Source organism: Elephas maximus, chromosome X (assembly GCF_024166365.1).
Source record: "Elephas maximus indicus isolate mEleMax1 chromosome X, mEleMax1 primary haplotype, whole genome shotgun sequence".
NCBI lineage: Eukaryota > Metazoa > Chordata > Mammalia > Proboscidea > Elephantidae > Elephas > Elephas maximus.
Genome location: NC_064846.1, coordinates 154,077,137 through 154,095,894, shown reverse-complemented (window position 1 = coordinate 154,095,894; position 18,758 = coordinate 154,077,137). Strand labels below are relative to the sequence as shown.

At 36.8% G+C, this 18,758-nt stretch overlaps 1 protein-coding gene across 3 annotated transcripts in view; it reads left to right on the top strand.

Moving 5' to 3' along the window:
* POLA1 (DNA polymerase alpha 1, catalytic subunit) overlaps window positions 1–18,758 on the top strand; it is a 349,246-nt gene that overhangs the window by 131,683 nt on the left and 198,805 nt on the right. For all 3 annotated transcript variants that reach the window (XM_049873141.1, XM_049873140.1, XM_049873142.1), the window contains exons 27-32: window positions 749–781; window positions 1,561–1,653; window positions 5,292–5,497; window positions 7,633–7,765; window positions 13,010–13,141; window positions 17,990–18,164. In XM_049873141.1, the coding sequence (XP_049729098.1) occupies window positions 749–781; window positions 1,561–1,653; window positions 5,292–5,497; window positions 7,633–7,765; window positions 13,010–13,141; window positions 17,990–18,164 (772 nt within the window). The remainder of the gene's footprint in view (window positions 1–748; window positions 782–1,560; window positions 1,654–5,291; window positions 5,498–7,632; window positions 7,766–13,009; window positions 13,142–17,989; window positions 18,165–18,758) is intronic.

Below are 18,758 nucleotides of genomic sequence, written 5' to 3'. Positions count from 1 at the left end.
CAACAGAAGGTCTGGGGACCGTGACCACCAGGGTCTCAGTCAGACCATTAAGTCTGGTCTTTTGTCTGCATCCCACTGCTCTCCTGCTCCCTCAGGGGTTCTCTGTTGTGTTTCCCTTGTCAGGGCAGTCATCAGTTGTAGCCAGGCACCGTCTAGTTCTTCTGTTCTCAGGCTGATGTAGTCTCTGGTTTATGTGGTCCTTTCTGTCTCTTGGGCTCATAATTACCTTGTGTCTTTGGTGTTCTTCATTCTCCTTTGCTCCAGGTGGGTTGAGACCAATTGATGCCTCTTAGATGGCCACTTGCTAGCGTTTAAGACCCCAGATGCCTGCAGTGGCTCATTTTTTGGGCGGAGTAGATTGTCAGCCCTTTATTCTGAGGCACCCCTGGATGGACTCAAGTTCCCAACCTTTCAGATAGCAGCTGAGCACATTATGCGTTTACACCAGTAATGAGAATTGATTGCCTTTTTGCCGTATTATAAAAGGATACTTGTATTATGCATGTATATTAAAGATAGATACATATCTACCTACATATTTCTGACTAACAGTCGGCATAAAGGCAAACTTACGTTTAGATTATATTGATGTTATTGTTATTTTGAGGGTTATAGTTAGAGAACCATCAAGAGCTTTAAAAATACATAGAAATGAAAAATCTTTGAGAGTTACCTGTCTCTTTGTGCTTATAATTATGTTTTTGTAATTGTGTAATGCATTAATCTTGACTTTTTTCATTTCATTTAGATTTTGATGCATACGAAAGAGATGGTCCAGAAGGTAATGCTGAGCATTTTTATTATATAACAACTCTTAACTATCATACCTGGTGCCGTTTTTGTATTTAAGGAAAACTGTAACCCAAACAGACTGGAAATCGCTTCTTAGGATGCCTAGTTTACATTTATCATCCCTCCTAATGGATTATGGCTTTTTTCTTTTACCAACACTGATATGATCTAGCCGCTGCTTGAAGCCTATATGTGAGTGTTTCAAGCAAATTAGTAACAGTGCTAATTAGAGTTTACTTCTGGGCCTTTATATTATGTGTGTTCTAGTGTTACTTGTTATGATTGATTTTTTTGGCACTCTTCATATTCTACTAAATACTGTTTGAAACTGTTAAGAATTTAATATGAATTCGTGCCCCTGAATTTTTTAAATTCATTATGTTTCTGTTTCTTAAATTGCCATGACCACTCAACATGTGGTATAGTGGGTAAATACAGACCCCCACCCCCAGTCTTTTATTCATTACGTAAGTCCAGAGTTTGTTTCAGTTGAAACTAGACACAGTTGCCCCGCCACTCCACTCTGCTTGTTTTAAGAAAATTTGGGAGATTTTTTCAGTGTTGTAGTGCTTGCCTTTTTGGTTTCTAGGAGCTTAATCTTTAGTTGTACATCCCTGACAATATGGATAATAATAAACATAAACTTTTGAAAAGCCGATGGAGTCTGTAATTTCTATAGTATGGAAAATCTGAAGTGCCGTCGTTTCATTGTGTATAATGGTCATTGTGTTTTTGTTGTTAATGTTTACAATTTTTTCCATTCATTAGATGAATCTTGAAGTTATTTATGGAGATACAGATTCAATTATGATAAACACCAATAGCACCAACCTGGAAGAAGTATTTAAGTTGGGGAACAAGGTGAGATAATTTGAAGTTATCTGCTTTACCTGCTTCTGTCAATTCTGTTTTTACCATGCAACACCATAAATTCATGTATGTGTGTATGTTTATGAAAACAGTAAACTTAGCTTCTCTCAATTCTTCCTCCTCTTTTATTTTTCTGAACCGCCACTTCAGTTGTTTGTTTTGAGGGTAAACTTCAAAAGTAATTGTTTTTTCCCTAAATGATAAATAAATTTTTCACTTGAAAACCATCTAAGTATGATAAGTTTAAGATGTGATCACATTAGTACTTAGTACATTGTCATTCATAAGAAAATAAGTCTTTAGTAGTATTCAAATGCATTTTATACACAGATATGGATAAATGCAGACAAGCATACATACATATATTCACACACATGCATGCACACATGTATTATACATACATACACACCAGTAATTTTTATGGCAGTACTTAAAATACATTTTTAAAGGCAAGGGGCCATTTAAAAACATGCATCTGTAACCTCCTAATTGCAATTGACAATTATCAAGTGTTTCTTGAGCACTTGCTCTGTTAAGATATTGTCTCTGAGTTTTGGTTTATGGTGATGGAAAAATTACATTAAGGGTAGGGTTGCACAGCCTATTAATGTAATTTCTGTCAATAAGTTGTATACCTGTAAAAAGTAGAGTTGTTAAAAGTTGTGTGGTATATTTACAACAACAACAAAAAAATAGCTGCTGAAGCTTCTTATAGACAACCATATACCTCGTGGAATTTTCCTTGGCTTGGAGGTTTAGGGTCATATTTCATGGAATATCCCAGTTAATTGACCTAATAACATGTTTAGTGATTCTGCTCTGTCTCCTGATCTGTTGTGTAGTGCCTGGGGCCTTAAAAGCTTACATGCAGCAAGCCAAGGCACAACAATTGGTCTCTATTTTCCTGGAGTAACACAGGAAGAAGGAGAGTCAGGAATAGAAGGAAATAGAATGTGAGGGTAATTACCTCCGTGAACAGCTGCCTCCTTTGCCATGAGACCAGAACTGGATGGTGCCTGGCTGCTGTTACTGAACATTTTGATCGAAGGTTCCGTAGAAGAATCCTGATCAAAAAGGAGAAAATGCAGAACAAAATTTCATTTTTTAACTGTTTACAGGACAAACTAGTTTCTCATTAAACAGTTAGTACACATATTGTTTTATGACATTGGCTAACAACACCATGATGTGTCAACATTCTCCCTTCTTTACCTTGGGTTCCCTATTACTAGCTTTCCTGTCCCCTCCTGCCTTTTAGTCCTTGCCCCTGGGCTTTGTGCCCCTTTAGTCTCATTTTGTTTTATGGGCGGCCTGTCTAATCTTTGGCTGAGGGGTGAAGTCAGGAGTGACTTCATTACTGAGCTGAAAGTATGTCCAGGGGGCCGTACTCTTGGGGTTTCTCCAGTCTCTGTCAGGCTAGTAAGTGTGGTGTTTTTTTTTTGTGAGTTAGAATTTTGTTCTACATTTTTCTCCAGCTCTGTCCAGGACGCTCTATTGTGATCTCCACCAGAGCAGTCAGTGGTGGTAGCCGGGCACCATCTAGTTGTACTGGACTCAGTCTAGTGGAGGCCATGGTAGATGTTGTCCATTAGTCCTTTGGACTAATCTTTTTCTTGTATCTTTAGTTTTCTTCATTCTTCCTTGCTCCCGAAGGGTTGAGACCAGGGGAGTATCTTAGATGGCTGCTCACAATCTTTTAAGACCCCAGATGCTACTCAACAAAGTATGCTGTAGAACATTTTCTTTATCAACTATGTTATGCCAATTGAGCTAGATGTTCCCCGAGACCATGGTCCCCACAGCCCTCAGTCCAGCAGTTCAGTGCCTCAGGGAGTTTGGATGTGTCTATGGAGCTTCTGTGACCTTACCTTGTACAAGTTGTGCTGGCTTCCCCAGTATTGTGTACTGTCTTATCCTTTGCCAAAGTTACCACTTACCTATTGTCTAGTTAGTGTTTTTCCATCCCCACCCCTCCCCTTCCTCATAACCATCAAAGAATGTTTCCTTTTGTGTGTAAACCTTTTCTTGAGTTTTTACAGTAGTAGTCTCATACAATATTTGTCCTTTTCTGATTGACTTATTTCACTCAGCATAATGCCTTCCAGATACATCCATGTTGTGAGATGCTTCACAGATTCATCATTGTTCTTTATCGTTGCGTAATACTCCATTGTGTGTATGTGCTACAGTTTGTTTATCCATTCATCTGGCAGAACAGATTTTAAATCTTCATAGACTCTATAGACTTTCTGGAGCCATGGAGGCTGAATGAACCCCCAAAACTATTGCCCTGAGAAAAATCTTTAAACCTTAAACCAATAATATCCCCTGTAGTCTTTTTAAATAACTAATAAAGAATGTCTGCCTTTAGCATTGTGCTCTCTTAAGATCTACCTATGTAGAATCAAATTGACAACACCAACTCCAAAGATTAGATGGGAACCTTAGGGGGCAGTGAGTTTATGTTAATGGGAGAGGGACAACTCAGAGAAGGAGGGTGACAATGGTTGCACAATTCAAAGAATATAATCAATGTCACTGAATGGTACATATAGAAATGGTTGAGTTGGTGTATGTTTTGCTGTGTATATTCTCAAGAACAACAAAATAAATTATATATATTTTAAAAAAGAAAAGATATTGCCCCAGTAAACTAAAGTAAGACATCATCATATAAACTAACAATCTCCTACCTTTCCTTCCTGTAATGTAAGGAATTTGTACTGTAGTCTTCACTTGAGAGCAAGCCTGTCCCATTGTACTCATATTGGACCTTAGAAAGCTATGTATTTTCCTGTGTGTTTGTTCACCAGCAGTTACTTGCTTATATTCAAGATGCTGTGGGAGATACAGGGAGATCTTAGGTGTTATTTTTTAAAAATAGTTAAAGTTTTGCTTATTTATTTCTGGCCATATATTGTTGGACTGTCTGATCTGTTAAGTAATTCAGTAGTTTTTGGAGACTTTGTCATTGTTAGTTGCTGTCGAGTCAGCTCTGACTCATGGCAACCCCATGTACAACAGAAAGAAACGTTGCCCTGTCCTGCACCGTCTTCACAATCTTCAGTATGTTTGAGCCCAAGGCTAGTACCTATGTATTTAGCCTTTAGATTCAATGAAAACTATGCATTTCATAATTTTCCTGGGCCTGACTGACCCTGCCAATTCTGCCCTCTGGTTCAGTGGAATGATATATTTGTTATTTTCTTTCTCTCTGTTTTTTAAATCTGTTTTTGTCCCTGTGCTTTTTCATCGTCCTTGCCCAACATAATATCATGTTCTGTATTCCCAAGCCCATGGCTGTTGAGTCGATTCCGACTCATAGTGACCTTATAGGACAGAGTAGCACTGCCCCACTGGGTTTCCATGACTGTAAATCTTAATGGAAGACGACTGCCGCATCTTTCTTCCGCAGAGTGGCTGGTGGGTTCGAACCGTAATCTTTCAGTTGGCAGCCAAGCGCTTAACCACTGCACCAGCAGGGGGCTCCTATGTTCTCTTTAAGCAAAATAATGCATTCTAATCTTGTGTGACTTCAAGTTCTGTTTAGATTAACTCTTGAGAATTTGTAATTTGTTGATCTCATTAGGCATTTGGGAAGTTAATATTAATTGTTCAAATTTTCACAGGTAAAAAGTGAAGTGAATAAGTTGTACAAACTACTTGAAATAGATATTGATGGTGTCTTCAAGTCTCTGCTATTGCTGAAGAAAAAGAAATATGCTGCTCTGGTTGTTGAGCCAACGTCAGATGGGAATTATTTCATCAAACAGGAGCTGAAAGGATTAGATACAGTTAGAAGAGATTGGTGTGATCTTGCTAAAGACACTGGAAAGTGAGTTCAGCTTCCATTTTTGCTTTTATTGTTTGTCTTTTTTTAAAAAATGAAGCATTCATTGACGTTGTGGAGAACACCTATGGTTCTGCCAAGCAGAAGGACACAACTTTTTTGTTATTATCATCATCATTATTATTATTATTACATATTAACAGCTCTTACCTACTTGGAGTAAAATTTCACAGGCAGTTTAAAACTTAGAGAAAGCCAGACTGGCTCAGTAAGAAATACTTGCTGTAAGTAATATCTTAGGACTTTTCTCAAGTGAGGTTAAACCTTCACATTTGAGATCCTTACAGAGTTGTTTTTGTTGATGTTGGTTTGTTTTTGTTTTGTTTTGCTTTGATGTTACTGCACCTGCTCCTTACTTACCAACTATCTTGTTATCCTGCATTTATTTTGCACTTACTACAACAGTAAAAAATCTACTCTCTGACTATTTTACACATTAACAACATACGTCTGGCAGTAATGAATGCCAAGGTGCGAAGCAAGAGTAAAGCTGGCTGTGATGGTTAAGGTTATGTGTCAGCTTGGCTGGGCTATGATTATCAGTGGTTTGGCAGTTATATAGTGATGAAATTTGGAAGTTATGTAATGATGTAGTTATCCTCCGTTTTGTGGTCTGATGTGGTCGCCCTCCATTTTTGCATAACACTGATTTTCGCATTATGATCTGGTCTTTGGAACCTAACCGTGTGGTGTTTCTGAATCTTCCTAGAGCCTCTTTAGAAACGTAACTGTTAAGATGTCTCCATTTTGTAGCTTAAAATATTCTGAAATTTAAAGTGGGCCATGGAATGAGCCTTTGTTCCCACCCACATTATTTGTGTGCAAAAGATGACGACTAATCTCAGGTTAAGAGCTAGCTCTCAAATACTGTATGGACCTCAGAAATAATAAATATCACGACTGATCCCCTAGCTTTGCACCTGAGGCTGAAGATTGTGATAAGACCTGTTTTTTTAGGGTCATATTAATTTTAAAGGACTCATTTAAAAAACGAATCTTTAGTTACTTTATGTACCATCTTTCAGATACTCCTGTTTTGTGAGCTTGAACAATTCTGAAAGTAGAAGAATTTGTTTTTCTTTAAGACTAAATTTTAAATTAATATTGTCGAGTGTCAGCATTTTTCACTTGTTTTCCAGTCTTCCTCTTGCTTTCAAAATTGGGAGATTGAGCAATTGTTGCTTCTGCAAAACTACTCTTGATTAGGCAAAGATGATCGTCTGAGTGTAGGTCACTCTTAGGCTTTTATGAAATGTAGTTTGAAATGCTTCATTGCCCCCAAATGTACCCAAAGATGAAACTACTTTGTATAGACTGTCGATTAGAGTGTTCTCTTCAGCTTTGTGTTTTCTAAGAAAAGATGCATCATAATAGAAGTAAATTTCTCTGAGCGAGAAATGTATTAGTAATTAAAGCTATACAAATGTTTTTGTCAGGATTCTTTTTCTGACAAATTATAATGCAGCTGTCAAACCCTCGCTCTGCATTTTCTCAGAAATGGATAAAATATTGGCTTCCTTACTCCTTTTTTTTTTTTTTCGTTTTTCTTTTAGTCTGATAGAATAACATGAAGTTTTTGAGGGATAGCATAAGGTTGGACAACCTTGAGCAACATAATGAAGCTGAAGAAAGAAAAATTTGAAATCATTGTTTTATTTAAACTTACGTAAAGAACTTTATATTTCTACTTACCTACCCGATGGTTATCTCAGGCAGAGTTTTAGATAGTATTTTGGTGCTTTATGAGGGAAGTGAAGTATTTTTCTTCTAAAATTTTAACTTATGCTGAATATATATAACTGCTTGTGAATTTTATTATTGCATAAAAACGTAATAGAACAAATCCCTTTCTCCATCTGAATTTGTATGAAGCATTAGCTGTTACTTTAAAGAATTGTTTGTATGTTTAAGGGCAAATTTGACATTTCTAGGCTGGCAAACCTTTGTTAGAGTTAATGTTGAGAAAAAAAATAGTAACTGCCTTTTGGACATTAACCTTTGTATTAGCTTTGAGTATTGCTCTTGTCTACATGTTAACCTAATGGCATTTATTTTCCTTTTCTCTCCTTTATTAGTTTAATAAAGTATATTAAGAATATCAATCCCTCTCTTTTTTGCAGCTTTGTCATTGGTCAGATTCTTTCTGATCAAAACCGGGACACTATAGTGGAAAACATTCAGAAGAGGTTAATAGAAATTGGAGAAAATGTGCTAAGTGGCCGTATCCCAGTAAGCCAGTTTGAAATTAACAAGGTAAATGTAGCATTTATTGCTGAGCCCAGCTGCTGTCACGTGCTTTTCTTCTCCTTCAGATGGTTGAAGAGCCACCTTATCCTTGCAAATGAAATAAATTCTAGGTGGTGATGAAAGCTGCTTAAGAACTCTTATCACCAATTTAGCCTACAGCTCCTCCTCCTGCTCCAGCCATGGGCACTGCCATGTCTTAGGCAGAGGCCTTCTCTTCCTATTCCTTACTCTTGGAAGCCTTGTTTCCAGAGGTTCTATGGAGTGTTATAGTTTGTCTTGGGGACCAGAGAGTACTTACCTCCTTCATAGTCTTCTTAAGTATTAGTTGTTTTGGGGGCAAGCCTATCAGCATAATGTGTGCGTGCGTGTGTGCCCGTGCGTGCATCTGTGTGTCTGACCTCACAGAAGGTGATCCTTACACGTACTGTAATCAGAAGGCTTTTTTGGAACAAAAAAAAAATCGTGGTAGCTCTTTCTGTATAGTCAAAGGACTGTGCTTTCTTTTTTCTTTTTAATGATATATAGATTACACTTTATGAAGAGTCTTAGTTGTTGAAAATGGGGAATGTTTATTCTTACCTCATTTGAAAAATAAAAATCTTAGTTTTCAAGGTGCAGTGTAATAAACAAGATGATAGGTTACAGATATTTTTTCACTTAAAAAGAGTACACTTACATATCCAGAAGTTAATTTTGCAAATACCATTTTACCCGTTTTGTGACAGATACCAAAAAATGTCATTAAAAAAAAAAACTAATGAGGACATTGATGGAAATTTTAAAATAAAAAATTATTCATAATAGCCCTATGCTAAAGTAATGTTTATTGTTTTTGTATATTTTTTTACTCTTAAAAACATATTTTATATTATAGTGATTACAATTAAAGTTATTTTGATATCTATTTAACTTAAACAAATATTTTCAGCATTGCTAGATTATCCTAAAAATCATCTTATTAATCATCTTATTGATCTACTATTTCTCTGATACATCTTTATCTAAAATTTTTGTTTGTTGATCATTTAAAATTTTATTTTTGCTATCATGAATAACTGTGTTGTACATATTTGTTCATTTGTCTTTTTTCTTTGGCTGAATTACTGTCTTAGTTTAGGTTCTTGAGGTGAAATATTTACGTTAAGGAATGTGAGTATATGGTTCTTGCCATATTGCTTTGGAAAAAGGTGGCACCAATTGATAATAACAAAATGTATGTGTCAGTTTCACCAGAACTTTGCTTGTATTGTCAATGGTAGTTAAGTAAAAATTTGCTACTATAATGGATAGGAAACCATATTTCACAGTAGAATTTAATTTACATCTCTGATTCTTAGAGAGAATGAACATTTTCTGTGCATATCCTTACTAATTGTGTTTATTCTCAGGTGAGTTGTTCGTTTGCTACACTTTGACCATGACATCTTTAATGTCACAAAAGGAGACAATTATTTGTGCATGAAAAATACTGAAAAAGTAGAAGCAAATGTCACCAAAGGACATGCGCCTCTTGGTGCTAGCTCTTCGTTTTGATTCAGCGATGCGGTGCATCGTGCGCTTATTGGCATGGAATCACTTGGGTTATCTAGAAAGTTTCTTCTTGGATTTTGTCTCTTTCTCAAAAATTTGCATGAGTAAGAGTCATGACATCAGTCTTCTTTTGACCAATTTTTGCATCTATTCTGCAGATTGTTATCTCTAATACCATCTACTTTCTTAGAAATGTGGCCCTAGCCATGATGTAGCCTACTGATAATCTTTATCATTTGTCTGGCTACTTATAGTATTTAATACTTGTGAGTGATTCCATTTTTACCTTTTATCACTTTGAAAGGTGAGTGGAATAAAGAGTATGTATATGTGACTGGTTGTGGATGGTCATAGATGACACGATATTTTTGTGATGCTGGTAGGGCTTTCAAATTACATGGTAGCTTAGGGTGGCGGCAGGCATGAAGTGGTGGGATTTACCTTTGTAGAGACTTTAGCCCTTGCTACCAAAAGCAACTGAAAAACACTGTGGAACTACTGTAATATTACCTAAAATACATTTCATGCGATATCATAAAATGCGGAAACCCTGGTGGCATAGTGGTTAAGAGCTGTGGTTGCTAACCAAAAGGTTGGCAGTTCAGATCCACCAGGCACTCCTTGGAAACTCTATGGGGCAGTTCTGCTCTGTCCTTTGAGGTCGCTATGAGTTGGAATCGACTCGACGGCAACAGGTATCATAAAATGCTTCACAACTGATGCTTTGAAAATTGTTTTCCTTTTTTTTTTTTATTGTGGTAAGCATATATGTAACAAAACATTTGCCATTTCAACATTTTTTGCATATAAAATCAGTGATGTTAATCACATTCATCTCATTGTTCACCCATCACCACTATCAGTTTCGAAATTTTTCCATCACCCTTAACAGAAATCACAGCTGATTTTTATGACCCTACCTAACTTGAGTCTAAACCACCAGGAAGCATTTTTTTTTTTTTTATTAAATCAAGTCTTCTAAAACTAGCTTGTAAAATTCCCGAATAGTCCCAATCTAATAACTGGGAAGTATTTCAGATGAAATTCAGAATTTCTTAACTGTACACTGAAGAATAGTCCATTAAAGAAGATAACTGTTTTCTTAAGTAGAGTTATAGTAATTAAGATTTCTATATGGCATTGTCTGTCCAAGTCAATCAAGACTTTACATAACCTGGGCTCAAGGAGATTCCAATACTTGGAAGTGTCTCTTAGACACTCTTTTATACTGAATGTATGATTTAGAAAGTATAGATAACTTGAGTACATGCAGCCATGTTTGAGGGCTTACCTTATTCTTCTAGTATAGCAGCTCTCAAATTTTTTGGATATCAGAACACCTTTATGCTCTTCAATTATTGAGAACTCCGAAGAGCCTTTTGTTTATATAGTTTATGTTGATATTTCCTGTATTTGAAATTAAAACTGAGAAATTTTAAAACTAATTCATTTTAAAATTACAATAAATCCATTATATGAGTACCAAAAATAACATTTCTGTCCATGAAAATAATGATAGATTCCAAAACAAAAACAGATTAACTAGAGGAGTGGTATTGTTTTACCCTTTTGCAAATCTCTTTAATATCTGGCTTAGTAGAAGATATTTGGATCCATATATCTGTATCTGCATCCAGTCTGTTGTGATACATGGTTTTGGTTGAAGTATAGAAAGAAAATCCAGTCTCAACAGATAGGTAGTTGGAAAAAGCTGTATTTTAGTAATTTTTTTAGATAGTTGTGTGTATTCTTTTTTGATCCTACACCTGGACTGTACAAGTGGTGGTTTCTTAAAGGTTATTTGGAATGTGGAATCTGAAATCATTATCAGTGAACTTTTCATACTCTTATTACATTAAAATGCACTGGTCTGTATTGTACTTTGAATGGATGTTTTACCGCATGTATGACATTATGTATTGGTCATTTGAAAAATGACAGGTCACTGAGTTATGCAATTCTTCCAAATGTTGACATATTTCATTGTACAATATTTTAAAAATTACATTTGTTAATATTGCTACTTATAACATCAGAAAAGTCTTTAAGTATTATGAGGAAGCTATCAGGCTCACAGAAGTGGAAATAAGTTTTTCAAAATTGTAATTTTTACTTGAAAGTTTGAACTTTACCATTGACAGTATATACTGTCTGTTGTTTTTCTTAAAGTGACAGGCCCACTTGGTTCTTTTTTGATAAATTGTCAGATTGTGCCTGATACCCATGTCAGAATAATCATAGTTTGCTTGTCATTCTTTTAGTTAAAAATTGTTTTCTGTGAAAAAGGTGGCTAGTTTAGCTCGCAGCTCAAACAATCATATAAGTGCTTTTCCTGAAGCAACGTCGATCCTCAGTGTGCAGAAGAGGTGCTTTGTGCGTACTTCCCATTTCAGCACCCAGAATATTAGACCTGTACTCAAGTGTCAAGAGTTGTAAAAATTAATAATTTTTACTGCTTCATCAAGGACATTCTTAAGTGATAAAGAATAAAATGAGTATCAGCAGTTTGATGCTGCTACCTTGATTTGTGTCTATAAGGTGCCAGCAGATTTACTCACTATTGCTTCTACACCATCAGTGCAAATAGTGTTATAAAAAGTTTTGATCTCACCACCCCAGAAAGGGTCTTGGGGACCCCCAGGGGTTCACAGGCCACACTTTGAGAACAGGTGATCTCATCAAGCAGAACCACGCCCCTCCTTGTCTTTTGAGACCCACCTCTTACAGAGCTAAGTATCTCCCTCCTTCCATTGTGCTTATTGAGTTCTAGTCCAATAGACTGTATTCTTTCTCACCTCTTGCCTTTAATTTTACTTTGCTCTCTCTCTGGAATGTCCTTGTCACCATCACCTTCTCTTAAAGTCTTGTTTTTCCTTTAATTAGCAGCACAAGGTTTTTCTTCCATAATTTCTGCTCTTAGATGGAAATGATCTTCCCTAAACTCTCTGTGCAGCACTTTGTTCACATCTCTTTTATGGCACATGCAGCTTATTTTAGAGGGTTTTTTTTGGGTGGGGGGTCTTCTACTAATAGCAAATGACTCAATACCCATGACTGTGTCTTACTCATAGTACTTTACTCAGCTTGAACCTAGTAAATTATTGTAGAATGAGTGAAATAATGTATTCAGCAAACATTTGGTTGCTGCCATATGCCAAGCATTGTTCTGAGCACTGCGAATACAGCTGTGAACAAGACAGATATCATTCCTGCTCTCGCCGGGCTTACTTTCTACTACAAACTCATTCTGCCTTTGTGGAGCTGAAGTTGACAGTGTGAGTAAATCCTGTGATTTCTGGTGCCTTCGGGCTCTGTTTAGGCTAGAGAAGCCTTTGAGAAACAAATCATTAAGGCAGGGTAGCCATTATTCATGAGTCCCAATGAATCAGTTAATTCAGAGAGAAAAGTAACATTTGGAGAAACCCCAAGGCTGCATACAACATTGAGTTTATGGTCTTGGATTTTGTTCACATCCTGTCTAATTCTGTGACCTGGCCCATAATCTTACATTTCTCTTTTTGGTCAGGATTATGTTTGGTTCTATTAGTTACTAGACAAAGGAGAGAGGAGCTTTGTGGCAGTGCTTTTCACATACAACTTCTGTCGCTTTTATGTCTGTGTGCCTAATATGATTCTAACGAAGATGTGTTTAGCGTTTATCTGTGAAAAGGGCTTTATTTTAAAGTTTGGGGCTTCTTATTCCCGCTTTTTCTCTTTCAGGCATTGACAAAGGATCCCCAAGATTACCCTGACAAAAAAAACCTACCTCATGTACATGTTGCCCTCTGGATAAATTCTCAAGGAGGCAGAAAAATGAAACCTGGAGATACTGTGTCGTATATCATCTGTCAGGTAAAACTATTGTGATTAATAAACTCATACCACTTAGGAACTCAGAGTAAGTGCCACAGTGTCTTATTCAGTAGTCTTCCAAGTAATCGATGCTGTAAACATGGTTTAGTGTGGTTAATCTGTTTCACAGCATTTAAAAAACATTAGTCAGGCATATGGCATATTTCATTAGAATGTTCATAAAACATTTAAGACCAGTCTTTGATTCACTGAAATTATTTTGGTGAGACAGGTTTATAACGGTAGCTACTGGTTCAACCCTAAAGTAACTTTAATGCCAATGTGTATAAGTTTGGGCATATAGCCACCAATGTCCTTTATCATTTCTTTTGAAACAATTTCCATTATGAATATTACTGGAATAAGAAGAGAGTAAATGCGTTTTTTTCCTAGTTTATGCCCAAATGATCACTTGGAAAAAATATGAAATGCATGATTATATGGAGAAGGTTGAAAGATCCCAAAAACATACTTAATGAAAAAAATGCAGATTATCTAACCATCTTCCTTCCTTCCTTCCTCCCTCTCTCCCTCCCCTTTCCTGTCCTCTCCCTTTTCTCCCTTCTCCTCCCCCTCTCCCCCCTCCTCCCAATCCCCTCCCTTCCTTCTTTCTTCCATATATTTAGTTAGTTAGTTAGTCATTTTAGTTGAGGAGGCCAAGACCTTGCCTTCTCCCTTGTTCTCTAAGGTACCAGTAAGGAACCTCAAGGCCTTACAGTTTTAAAAGCAATAACCAGTTTCTTTTGGAGCCCTGGTGGCACAGTGCTTAAGAACTACAGCTGCTAACCAAAAGGCTGACTGTTCGAATCCACCAGTTGCTCCTTGGAAACCCTATGGGGCAGTTCTACTCTGGGACAGAGTCGTATGAGTCAGCTCAGCAGCAACGAGACTGTTGTTGTTTTTAATGCCTCTAACATTTAGGGAAGGAAGAAGGGTGAGACTGAAGAGCAGTTTTTCTTTGAGAACACTTAATTCCAGCTGGAACAAAGGAGAGGTCTCATCTCTTTTCCCTGTAAAAAAAAAAAAAATTCAGTCATAGCTTCTATCTGAATTCTTTGAAATTACTGTGGTGGTGTCTGTTTTCTGAAAGGCATAGTTCATCTAAATTAAGATGGTTTCTTTTTAATTATTATTAAGAGTTTTATCCTAATTTTTATTGCATTGTATTATTGTAGTAAAGAAAATTTAGATAAGCCTTAAAATTTATTGTAGTATGATTGATCTTTGTTGAACTACAATCAACATGTTTTTAAAACCATAGAGCCTTTTTTAAATTTAAAAGTAGTCTGCTAGTATGTGCTACATGCTGTAGATGATGTACGTAACAAATGATTTAAGTACATGGACAGGAATCAACACTTGACTCTGTCTCCCTCCTAGGGTTACCCTTGATTAAGAACTGTTACAGAAAGCCAATTCCTGCAGGAAAATATTTCCATAAATGTCTGACTCGCTCGAGCCCTTAATGTGCTTTGCATATTGCCTCTGACAAGTCTCATCTCAAAAACAAAAACCAATTTTCATATTATGCAAATAAAGATTTTGGTAAATAAGTTAGTTTTTTTTTTCCTTTCACTTATATGCTTATATATATGAAAAAGCTCTTAGATTATTAATGACAGGAGCAGATGGCAGCATACAACTTTGTAAAATTTTGTTGGGTCACTGAAATAGCGTCTAATAAATAAAATCAAACCACAGTTCGGTTTTGGCTAAACCTGGAATGGAGATGTATGGTAACTTATAAAACAGAATGATCAATGTATTTAGAAGTCAAGCCTATGTTTCTTGGTGACTAAATATTAGGTCTTATGATTTCTTCTCGGGTCTTATTGAAATATACCAAAAAACTGGTTGGCGTGAGTTGATTCCAACTCAGTGACCCTATAGGATAGAGTAGAACTGCCCTGTAGGGTTTCCAAGGTTGTAATCTTTACTGGAATCTTTCTCCCTTGGAGCGGCCGGTGGGTTCGAACCACTGACTTTTCAATTAGCAGCTGAACACTTTAACCACTGTGCCACCAGGACTCCTTTATTGCGATATAAAGGCTCAAAATGCTAATACTGGTGTGATGTACTTTCAGGGTTTTTTCCCGTCCACTGGTACAAGTGTGCAGGGTCTTAACTTACTTGCTTTTTTAAAAGTACAATTTACATTTCTCTACTAATTTTCCTTGGTATATCCCAATTAAAGTTTTAGGGCTTTAATGTGCTTTTGACCCCTAGCAGTAGGACATGCCCATTTTGAACATGTTTGCTGGCCAAGGCTGCGTACGTCTTGGTTTTAAGCACTCAAGTTAGACTTTCTATGTTTTATAACTCAACTGTATTTTTTACAAGATGCTTTTGAAAATATGTAATGACATATTTTTAAGGGAACTGTTAGCTATCCTAAGCAAAGGTGCCCTCCAAGAAGTGCCTATCTCCTAAATCAGTTCTATTTTGTTTACAATTTACATTTAGAATATAGCATCTTACTGATAACTTCTTCAGACTAAACATTCAGATGAGTTCAGAAAGTAATGTTTTTGGTATATAAGTCATTTTGTAATTCATTTGTTGTGTTATTGTTAGTTGCCCTCGAATCAGTTCCAACTCATGGTGGCCCCGTGTGTACAGGGTAGATGTGCTCCATAGGGTTTTCAAGGCTGTGACCTTTCAGAAGCAGATCGCCAAGCCTTTCTTCCAAGGTGCCTCTGGGTGGGTTTGAACTGCTGGCCTTTTGCCTAGTAGTCAAGCGCTTAACCATTTGCACCACCCAGGGACTTGTAATTCATAGTCTTGTAAAAAAAAAAAAAAAGAAGAAGAAAGAAAGAAAACCAGTTGCTGTCGAGTCAACTTCAACTTATGGTGACTTCATATGTGTCAGTAGAACCTACGTCAGTTATTTGCTCAGATCTTAAATCAGCTTCTATTTGTTGGTTAGGTTTTAAATCTTTAACTATTTAACTTTCATTAGACATATTTTCCATAGGCATGTCTTTAACATAATTGTTTTTTGGGGCCCACTTGTCACCTGTTTAAAAACTATTTTCTAGTAGTTTCCTTTAGAGATGACTACATAGTTTTGAATGAATCGGCGCACCTGGTGTCTCTAGGAAGTACGTACTTTGTGAAGTTCACGAATGGGCACTTCGAGGAAGACCAACATTGCTTCTTAATCTGTTCTTAAAGGTGTATGCTACATCTTCTTGCACATACCATGGGGTCTTCTCTCAGGTCTGAGAACTAGATCTTTGAGGGATGTATCTTACTTACGTTGTATCCTGAATGATTTTCATACACAACACAGCAAAACCCATCATCTTATCAATTATTTTCAATTTAGCCATGTATGAACTCAGATTTTTTTAAATACATTAAGATACATGTTTGGGTCATTGTTAAAACTAGCCTTTTGTGTAGATATTTAAAATAAAAACTTTTAAAACTGAGAATACTTGTTAGATATTTTAAACTGTTTTTTAAAAACATGCCTTCCTATGAGAACTTATACTGATATATTGGAAAGTAACTCAGGTGCCTTTAAAAAAAATATTCAGCCTCTAAACATTTGATTTTTATTCACCAGTAAAAATTATTAAGCTCAACATTGCTTATAATCTTAAGGATAGACCAATTTTTTAAAAAAGTGGAAATTCTATAAACCAATCAGATTTCATGTGTTTGTCATGTTAAAAGGCAGTCTGAATACAGTTTTCGTGTCTAAAGACACTGCCCAAGGATCTTTTTATACTGTTTTTGTCATTGTTACCGGACACTCATCTAACAGTTCAAGCCTCTGAAAGGGTAACAATTAAACTTGAGTAATTCTACCTAGTTCTTTTTACTGTATTATGAGCCCCTGAGAGATAAGAAACTAGTCTTTTTATCTGAGGTTGTCTTCCTTCTTAAGTATTTCATTATATCCTTTAACAGGTAGAGAGAGCCTAGTTGATAAACAGTTTATTTTCGTCAGGAGCTTAGCCATAGGAAGAGATCCTTCCTCCAGTCTGTAGTAGGGACAGTGATGTGAAAGGTTGTGTCTGCAGACTGTACCAGGGATGAAAGAGTAGCATTCGCATTATAATGAGTTTTGCAGAGCAGCTGACTACTGTGAATAGTTTTAATGTACTAGTCTGAATATTAAATTCTGTTGTTTCAAACAAGAGCAGGAGTGGAGTGCATCGTTGTATGGTGACCCAGTACAGCGATGACTTTTTGACTCTCAAATGATGGTGACATCAGCGAGAGGGCCGTATATGGACCAATTGTATAGAATTTTAAAACTTGTGTTAGAGTAGAAGAGGAAGCCCTTGAAAAGAGTTGAGTAGAGTTGTTTCTCTCAGGGCTGCCCATTCTGACCCACCTTCCTTTTCTTGAGGAAATGCCAGGCCAATAGCTTGAAATGACATCCTTCCTTCCAGTGGCCAATATTTGGCTCCTAGAGCACTGAAACTCCATGGGTGCATCATTCGTTTTCATTAACATATTAAAAGGAACACACATATGTTTTTTATCCTCACTCCTAAAAAGCGTTTCTGACTAGAGTAACTGTTAGCAAGTTTCCTCAGTGTTTCTGTGATATGGCAGGTGGAATTATCTAGTTAGTGCCACCTTGTTGATTTCGTGTTTCAACAAAAAATAGAACAGGACACATGCTGGATTTGTGTTCTTGGACAGTGGTGAGATGTTCTTCATCTTCCTACTCCTAGATGCATGTGATATGTTCAACCAAAGGTCAAAAAGGCTTCTCTTGGTGTTTGGAATTGAATAAATAAATTGAAATTGTTGTCTCCCTTTTTGACCACCGGAGTGTGTGTGTGATTGAGTTTCTCACAGCCTTGCCTGTACCGTCTTGTCTTTTAGGATGGGTCAAACCTCACTGCGAATCAGAGGGCCTATGCCCCTGAGCAGCTGCAGAAACAGGACGGTTTAACCATTGACACCCAGTATTACCTGGCCCAGCAGGTCCACCCAGTCGTGGCTCGTATTTGTGAACCAATAGATGGAATTGATGCTGTGCTCATTGCAACATGGTTAGGTAAGTTTCCCAAGCTCACATAGACCCTCTCACGGTAACAGGAGCATGTGTAGACTTCCTTCGACTGTTGTTCCCCTGTTGTTGGGCACAGTGCTATGTCTAGTACTTCTCTGTTTATAGTTAGGCATTTATTTTTGTGGTCGTTTAGTTAATGTCTGTCTCTTCTTATAGACTGTAACCTCCCCGTACTCACTACCTCTGTAACTACATGCATGCTCCGTAGTTGACACCCAATAAATAAATGCTGAGGGAGAAGAGGGAAGGAAAAAGAAGGACAAAGGAGGAAGAGAGGAGTGAAGTCAAGGTTTGAGGAGCCATTATAGTCACCGACTTTGCATTGTTGTAGCTTTAATTAGTGAACTTCCATTAATAAGGAGATCGGTGGTATCTTGATGATTGGTTCATCTTGTTTCTGACTCTGAAGGTATTTTCATATAAAGTAAGATTCCGCATGGAATTTGTTTTAACGTGGAAAATATGAGTTTTTGATACTCATTTCCCTTTGAGTATCCTACTCTCAAACTTTAATTAGAATTCTTCTAAAACTGGACTATTATCTTCTAGGAATTGGCTGCCATTTCTACTTCCTCCTTG